Raw genomic sequence first — 9163 nt, 5'->3', positions numbered from 1 at the left:
TTTTCTTTTCTCGCAATAACTTTTTTTTTTTTTTTACCCATCACAGTTTGTCCAACCGTAAAAAACCTGTTCCGGTTTTTTTTTTAGGTTCATTTACACATCCCTTCTCTATCTCTCTCTCTCTCTCTCTCTCTCTCGCTAATGTCTTTTTTTTTTTTTGGGTGAAACAATAAGAAAAAAAAATTTTTTTTTTTTTATGTGTGTATGTCTGTGAAAAAACAAAAAAAAATTCTCACGGTATTTGACCTTTACACGAGCGGTTATTATACGTAGATAATAATAATAATAATAATAAATTTTTTATTACTCGGTAATAAATTAAAATTTTTCATATCGACGACGACCACCACTACCGTCTTAAAATACAAAACAAATATTTTTCATCATCAACATTAAAATGATGACGTCATAAGTTTAGATCATTCATGGGGTGGTGGTAAAAAAAATTATTTTTTTATTACTTTTTAAAAGGGAAATTGAATTCTTTGAACAGTATATTAAAATTGATACGCGTTTAAACGCGAGCGCAAAAAAAAAATTGAAAAATTGCTACCGTTAAAGAAAAATTTTTTACCCCGCGGGTTAAAATAATCAATCGGTGGTCCACCTTCACTTTTTTTTTTTTTTTTTTTTTAAATCGAAAAATTTCAATCGATACAAATCGATCATTATCGATCGTTTTATCGACATATTTTTTTTTTTTAACGACGACTCATTTTTACGCATTCGTTATATTATTAAACGCGCGTAAAATTATATACTTTACAAAAAAAAATTATACTGTAAGTATAAAACCGCATAACCGCCAAAACGCATTAAAAAAAAAAAAATTTTTTTTCTTTTTCATAAATATATTAAAAGTATTCGTTCGATTGATCGATAAAAAAATATTCCGACGTCTAAAAAAAAAAAAACTACTCGTAAAAAGTACCCGTCACGATAAATTTAAAATTTGTCGATACCTTCTTATGTAATAATAATAATAATAATTGTCAACGTCCGACTACTATGCAATATTACATTCTGACTCGTGATAGAAAACACGAAAATAATAATTTTTATTTATTAATATTATTAATATTAAATTATTTCTAGAAAACAATAGATTTTCAGGTACCGAGTACCAGGTACCGGTACCGGTACCGGATACCGCGTACAGGTATTCGTTATGTAATTTTTAAATTATAAATAAATTGCGAAGATTTTTCAAACGAAAAAATTCACGTTCGGTTAAAAAAAAAAGGAATAAAAAAATTTTTTTTTTTAAAGTTACGGTGTCGTGAATTACAGCAAAAAGAAAATGAAAAAAATTGACTACCGCAAATCAATAATAAAAACAATTTCCCACATGTTTAAAAAAATTTTTTTTTTTTGCTCGAACCCACAGTTTTATTATTACTTTCCGATTTTGATTGATTTTTTTCTCATTTCTTTTTTTTTTACAGATGGAATTCGACAAAACAACAACAACAACAAAGAACAAAACATGGAAATTGTTACAAAAAGCAACAATCGATGAAATATGGTCGCACGAATGGGGTACGGAAACAAAATGTAACAAAATTTATCCATCAATAGCAAGTTGTTTGATACCGCCGACGTACAAACGAGACGAAGTACCCATTAAAATATCACTCGTCGATAAGGATTGTAAAAGTGATGGTAAAACACACGTGAGAGTTACCAACAAACAACAAACAAAGGAAGAAAAAGGAAAAAAAAATTTTATTATATGCGTTAAACCGTTAGATTTAAAAAATGGTTTAACGATACAAACAATTCGACAATGGATAAAAATAAATTTTAAATTGGGAGCTGATAAAATTATTTTTTACGCTGATAACGTAAACGCCGACGATTTAAACGTTATCAAATCGAATTATACACTGATAAGAAAATTCACTACGGAAAAATTTTCCGATTGTTCATCTTATGCCGAATCCCTTTGGTACAAACGGAAAATGGAAATTATTACGTACAACGATTGTTTTTATAGTCATTTGTATGAGACGAATTTCGTTATACCTTTGGACGTGGACGAAGTCATAGTACCGAAAAAAGGAAATAATTGGCGGGAAGGTTTTTTAAATTATTTTAATAAAACCGGAAATGAAACGTTAAATTTTCATATTCTCAAAAATTACGCATCTTTTTCCGTTCGAAACGCTTATTTTTTTTCAAAATATCCTAAAAATTCTATTGGAAAAAAAAAAAAAAAATGGCGTCGGAAAATATCCGGTGATGTTAATTTGAACGACACGATATTTGACAGGACCGTAAGGAGTTATCACTTGAGTCCGATATCGGATTCTGTTAAAAGTTTCATTTACGTACCCAATACATTATCAGTTTTTAATCATTATTCTTATCATGTTTTCGATCACGTGACAAGACAATATTTTTTCCCGAAAAATATTTTCCAATTGAATCATTATAGAAATTTTTGCGATCCTATATTGATCGATAATTGTCAACAATTTTTAAATCCCGTCGTTTACGATGATACTTTGAAAAAATTAATTAAACTATAAGTTTCCCCCCTTTCTCCCTATCTCTCTCGTTTGTTTGTTTGTTTGTTTGTCTGTTTGTACGAAAATGTTTTAGGCTGTATCGTAAAAAAAACTACAATTACTTATTGCTCCCCTAAATGTTCTTTTTGTGACGGGGGAAAAAAGTCGTCATGTCATTTTGAAGTTTTTTTTTTAATTTGAGAATGAAAACAAAAAAATTTGGCAACGTTGCAATAGCAGAAGACGTAAAAAAAATAACGTTTTTATTAAAACTACGATTATTTAACCGTCGTTTGTTTTTTTTAAGTTTGAACCAACAAAATCTTCCTCTTCCGAAACAACCAACAACCAACAATTTTTTTAATTGATAAATTATTTGTTTATGTATTTATGTACATAATATTTTTTATGTATTTATGTTTAGTTATTAATAAATAAAATAAATTATTATTAACGAAAATATTTTAATAAGTTTTTACTTTTTTTTAAATTTATTCCTTTACGTTATTAACGACTTTTTTTTTATTGATATAATTATTATTATGATGATGACGATGATGAGAATGATGATGATGATGACGATGATGATGATGATGACGATGATGATGATGATAATAATAATGATAGTAGTACATTACGTAGGCGCTTTCGAATAAATTGATTAAAAAATTTGGACCGAAACGAAAAAACTTTTAGTTTTGTAGCGAACGATCGACAAAAAAAAAATTTCATCATTATTATTATTATTATTATATTTTTAATTAAAATTAATAATTAATAATATTTATTTAAATATCATCGTTAATAATTAAAATAACGACAAGAGTAGTTAGTTGAAGCAGAAGACAGTGAGAGAGAGAAGGAGAAAAAGAAGAGAAAAGCGATGAGAAATGCATTCAAGACGCCATTTTTAAATTTCCTAAACGAAATTGTTATTATTATTATTATTTTTTCCTAGAATCAATAAATAATTTATGTTAATAACTTATTAATTAAAATTTGGAGATGTGAGAGAGGGGAAAAGAGAGGCGGTTAGATTATTAAAAAAATTTTTTTTTTAATTTCGACCGTTAATCAATCGGTTATGATGAAAATTGTTATTACGATGCATTTTATAAAAACAAATATGGCGTCGCAACTCGACGAAAAAAAAATTTAATTATTATTATTATCATCATTTGTTTGTTTTAACTAAATAATTAATTCAAAAATTAAATTTTCCCGCTTAATTTTCTAGAAGGTTAAGAAAAAAAAATTTAAAATTGTTCGTTCGAAATTTATTCGTTTTGATTTTGATTTTCTCTCTCCTGACTAAGTTTCCACCTCAAACAGGACCGTAAACAGGTTTTAAAGGCGATAATAATAATAATCCATGCACGACGAGGACATCTCTTCGGGTTAAACCGAAACGCAAAAGAAAAAAAAAAAAATTTTTTTTTTTTTTAAAACCGAAATGCAAACCGTGACGGTTACAGAATGTCGATGACAAAAAATATCACGCCGCGCGTTCAACCATAGAGTAAAAAAACATTTTTTTTTTGTTAGAATGCCAGAAATAATAATAATAAATCGTGTTATTCTGCGTAATTTGATTTTAAATACCCGTGAAAATTTATTTTTAATTTTCTTTTTTTTTGCATCGTTTGTTGTTTGTTGTTTGTTGTTTTTTTTTTTTTTAACTCTTTCACACTTCCTTTCATTCATTACGATCGGAAAAACATTTTAAATAATTTTGTACGATAATTAAGTAGTAAATAATAATAATAATTATAACAGTTGTAATAGTAATTAAAATTTTAACAAAGTAAATAAATTTTTTTTAAATTTATTTATTTGTCACGTGACATTCAACTTTTTTTTTCTATTTAAATAAATTAAAACGTTCTTTGTTGAATGTGCGACAAAATTTTAAAACAAAAAAACAAACAGCGACAAACACGACCGACGACAGAAACGAAAAACAAAAAAAAATTTGAAGAAAATTTGAAGAAAATTTCAATTCAAGTGCATATCGGGTACAAATCGGCTACGTTTCAAGTTTACGTGCACTTTGTTAAACGAACACAAAAGAAAATTAGGCAATGAGAGAGAGAGAGAGAGATATGATAAACGTTACCCTGGTACACCACAAACCAATAATATTTAATAAAAATTTTTACGCACGATCGATCGTATTATTATTACGCACTCGTAACACGCACGTTATTAACGTAATAAAAAAATTAAGAAAATTATTTCTTAATAATGACGTCATGAATTAATAAATAATAATGCCTTACTTATTTATTTATCAATTAATCGTTCGTAAAAATTTTTTTGTATTTGTATTTGTAAAAATCTTACCTTGATGGTTCTCCAGATGTTCCGACAACATTTCCATTTCCTCCTCCCACTCCTTCTCCTCCCGTACCACCACCACCGTTTCCGTTTCCGTTTCTATTCCAGGGTAATCTTCTCCAATTCCATCCGGATCTTAATCTATTATGATTTCCTCTATCTTCCGGATTTGGAGTGTAAAGATTTCCTATTCTACCAGTCGACCAAAATCTAAAAAAACAAAAAAATAATTTTTTTCAAATTTTTAATAACTTTTTTTTTTATCAACCGGAAATACAAATATATTAAATAATTTTAAACTGTTTCCGGTTGATATGGAATAATTTTTTAATTTTTTTTTTTAAACGTAAAAATTTATAATTTTTTTTTTACAAAAAGTTAAACAAACAAACTTATTTAAAGTTAAACGAAAAAAAAAAGTAACGTGATAATAATAATGATTACGATGGTGATGATGATAAAAACTTGATGATTTTTTTACGGTTTGAAAAAATAAAAAAAAAAAAAATTTAACTATTTACACGTAAAAAACTTTTTTTAATTATTATCATTATTATTAAAATTCTCAAATAATCCGGTTTTTATATACAAACTAACCATAATCAACAAAGTTAACAATTCACTTCCGTTTTACTATAATAATAATACTAATGATGATGATGATTTTAAAGAATTTTTAAAAGTTTTAAAAAAAAAATTTATCCAAGAGATTATTAACGAGTTATTCTTACTCTTACGTTTGGTTTATTAAAATTTAAATAAATTTTAACTATATGCTCTATAAAAAAAATTATAGCGGTATAAAAATGTCTATAAAAAATTTTTTTTAGTTCGTTTTTAAATTCTTTTATAAATTTTTAATTTTTTTTTAAGATCAGTAACGTTCATTCGATTAAATTTAAATTTTTCATTTTCATAAACATTTAAGCCTTCTTTTACATTAGATAATAATAATAATAGTATCAATAATAATAAAAATAATAGTAATAATAATAATAATAATATCAATAATAATAATATTAATAATATTAATAATGAGAAAATAAGACGAAACCTATTCATCAGACATGAAGCAGCATCACTCTCATATTCAGGCATTTATTCCTTAGGGATCGACCTGAGAGTAGAAACCTGAAATGAATGTTTTGAAAAACAATTCGCCGACAAACACAAGAATTGTCGTGATTATGAGTCATAATAATAATAATAATAATAAAGAATAATAAGAAGAAGAATTTAAAATAATAAATCGTAAAAGAAGTGACGTTGCGTGTAAAAACGACACAAATTCTTCGTCAACAGCTGATAAGCATATTTATCCCTAAGGAATCGGTTAAAAACCTGGAATAAATACTGGAACAAGATTCCGTTCCGACAAGAGGATTAAAAACTATATTCGCGATTAAAAAATGACATGAATAAATACGAGAACATTTTCACGTCGGATACATATTAATAAAAAAATTAATTTTTGACTTCATGACGTACCTATTTCTCATGAGTTCCCACGGGAATATTTCGTGCGGATGAGGAGGATACCGGCATTCGTCGCAACAACTATAATAATGTGGATTTCTCTGTTGTCTGTACAAATACCTACATCTCATTTCTAATTGAGCCCAATACATTTTTTTTTTTTCGTGGCTGAAAATCAAAAAAATTTTTTTAGCTTTTGTTGTTATCGCTGTTTGTTGTTTGTTGTTAAAAACAAAAATTTTAGTACCTGAGAAGTTGATAAATAAGCATACAACTAAATATACAAACTAATATTCCGATAACTGATAATCCGAAAATTGCTCTTAAACATGAATATAAAGCTCCGTGTATAACTTCACAATCTGGAGTCGAATTAAATACAAATTTTATACCTGAAATCATTAAAAGAAAATTTATCAAATCGTTCCTGCCACGTTCGTTTTTTTTTCCGATCGATCGTTTGACAAACGGTAAAAAAAAAACTTCCTTCCTTATTAATTTTATTCATGATAAAAATGAACAAACGATTACGACAAACAATTTATTAAAATAAAAGTAAAATTGTATGTCGTGGAAGAAGAAGAAAATAAAACTTGTAACAAACTAAGGAGAGTCAATAATAAATTATGAACGTTTAAACTTAATTAAAAAAAAAAATTTACTGGGTCGTCTCGGACGGAAAAACGGGGGGAGGGGGGAGGAAACGGAAAAGGAAAGAATAAAAAAAAAAAGAAATGGCGGATTTTTTTTTGAAATTTCATTTTTGATTAATTGGTAATTTATTAAAAAAAAAAATTTTTTTGAAACCACGACAGGATATTTTACGGCGGACACACCCATGTTAAAAACCAATAAATTTTCACTAATCAAATAAAAAAGGAAAATAAAACCGGAAACGGTTTTGAAAAAAAGAAAATTTTTTTGTATGATAAAACACTTAACGTAATTAAACAAACAAACAGACAAACCTTCGTCGGATATTCTATTATTATCCATAATAACGGAATAACACGTGCAACTTTGAGTTTTTTGCGTGTACAAACATTCTCTTAGCGTTTGTAGTCTGTTCATGTGTATGACGGTTGTCGTGACAGTTACGGAAACGCATAAAACGGCACAAGACAAACTACACAATCCGCATAATTTCATCAGAAAACTATTTCTATTCTTCCTCCACGCTAAACAAATAATTAAAAAACCTGTTGCTATTAACTGTAAAAAAGAAAAAGAAAAAAGAAAAATTATTTTTCCGTTAAAAAAAGAAAACCGGAAGTGTTTTTACTGCGGTGAAAAAAATTTTCCACTTTTTTTTTTTTTTTATCGAACTAGAAAGTTTGTTAATCAGGATAAATAAAAAAAAAAAAAAAAAAGAAACTCGCGGGCAAATTGAATATTTGCCAAAAAAAAAAAAAAAAAATATCGTGGGAGAAGAAAAAAAAATATATATTTATAACTTACCATCCCGGAAGGTACGTAGGTAGGCATAGTTTCAAAATGATTAAGTGATGACGTATATGATTTAAGCATAAAATAAACTGTAAGAAACAATGCGCCTAATAAAATACTCAATGAACCGCAGGCCGTACATAGGAAAACGTATTTTCTAAGACCGCTTGACCAACAGGACCTTGGCACTCCTATAAAAACAAACAAACAAACAAACAAAATTCATTTTGTAGCAAATAAAAAAAAAAAACCGACAAAAATCGGATCTCAAAAGTTAAAACAAATAAAAAATTTTTTTTTCAAATCCTGTACCGGAAATACAAAAAAAAACTGTTGCGTTGTTGTCGTTGGTGGGAAAATTTAAAATTAAAAAGGAAAAAAAGAAGGTGAAGGTGAAAAAGAAAAAAAAACGTGGACGTAGAAAAAAATTTTTATTTTTATAAAGAGTATAATTTTAAAATTTTTCGAATTTATTTTGTTCTAGTGACACTTCAACCGAAAAACCGGATAAACATCTTGTCTTTGATAAAATTGAAAAAGAGGTTAATTTAAAAAATTTTTTTTACGAAAATGTTTTACCGACTACAACAACAAACAACAAACAAACAACAAACAACTTTTAACATTTTTTTTTTTTCACTTAACGTTATCGACAAACATTTAATAAAGCCCCACCCCTCCTCCCCTCTTAACCGAAAAAGAATTCTATCTCTCTCTTTTTTTTTTTTGGATACATTTGAGAATATTGTAGAAAATATATTATTATTATTATTAATTTTAATGCGTGGGTGTGTGCGTGTGTACGAGGTCAACGAGAGTACGTTAAACTTTTCACACGTTTTACATACGTATACGATCCGTGTTTGAATGTTTTAAAATTTTTTTTCGCGGAAAAATCGGGGGGTCGGTCGTAGTTGAGGGAGGTGAGGTGAGGGGCGGGGCGGGGGAGGGTGTCGGCGAAACGATAGAAATATGGCGGCGTGTCGGCTTTCATTTTATCCGTTACGTAATGAAAATTTTATGACCTGATACGGATTAAAATTTTAAAAATAATAAAAGAAAGAGAGAAAGGAAAAAAAAACGAGTTTTTATTACTGTAAAAGATTAAATAAAAATAAAAAAACATGGATTTTTCTGGACCATGGAGAAAAACAACAAAAAACGGCAGTTTCAGGAAAAGGAGAGGAGAGGGAGAGGTGGAAGAGGGAGGAGAGAGAAAGAGAGAGAGAGAGAGCGAATTCATCTATCTTGATGAAAAAAATTTTTTTTTTTTTTGTTTAGGGAAAAACTCCAAAAATCGTCATCATCATCATCATCCTTATTATTATTATTATCATTATTATCATCGTAAGAAAATTAGTTTCGCGTAAATTAATAATAATAATAATAATTAA

General features: G+C 27.6%; 2 protein-coding genes across 2 annotated transcripts; one reads left to right on the top strand and one right to left on the bottom strand.

Annotated features, from left to right (window-relative positions):
• Nucleotides 1–1008: 1008 nt before the first annotated feature.
• Phum_PHUM524330 (uncharacterized protein) lies at nucleotides 1009–2531 on the top strand (the record flags this gene model as incomplete). The annotated part of the gene is made up of 4 exons (XM_002431341.1): nucleotides 1009–1030; nucleotides 1096–1159; nucleotides 1270–1279; nucleotides 1446–2531. 4 exons carry the CDS (start codon nucleotides 1009–1011, stop codon nucleotides 2529–2531), a joined length of 1182 nt encoding a protein of 393 aa, XP_002431386.1.
• A 2318-nt stretch (nucleotides 2532–4849) lies between these two features.
• Phum_PHUM524320 (uncharacterized protein) lies at nucleotides 4850–8395 on the bottom strand (the record flags this gene model as incomplete). The annotated part of the gene is made up of 7 exons (XM_002431340.1): nucleotides 4850–5039; nucleotides 6336–6491; nucleotides 6571–6715; nucleotides 7292–7535; nucleotides 7782–7960; nucleotides 8021–8035; nucleotides 8377–8395. 7 exons carry the CDS (start codon nucleotides 8393–8395, stop codon nucleotides 4850–4852), a joined length of 948 nt encoding a protein of 315 aa, XP_002431385.1.
• Nucleotides 8396–9163: the final 768 nt, after the last annotated feature.

This window comes from Pediculus humanus, genomic scaffold (genome assembly GCF_000006295.1).
Source record: "Pediculus humanus corporis 1103172108285 genomic scaffold, whole genome shotgun sequence".
NCBI lineage: Eukaryota > Metazoa > Arthropoda > Insecta > Psocodea > Pediculidae > Pediculus > Pediculus humanus.
Note: the sequence above shows the minus strand (reverse complement) of the source record. Positions and strands in the feature narration are given on the sequence as shown.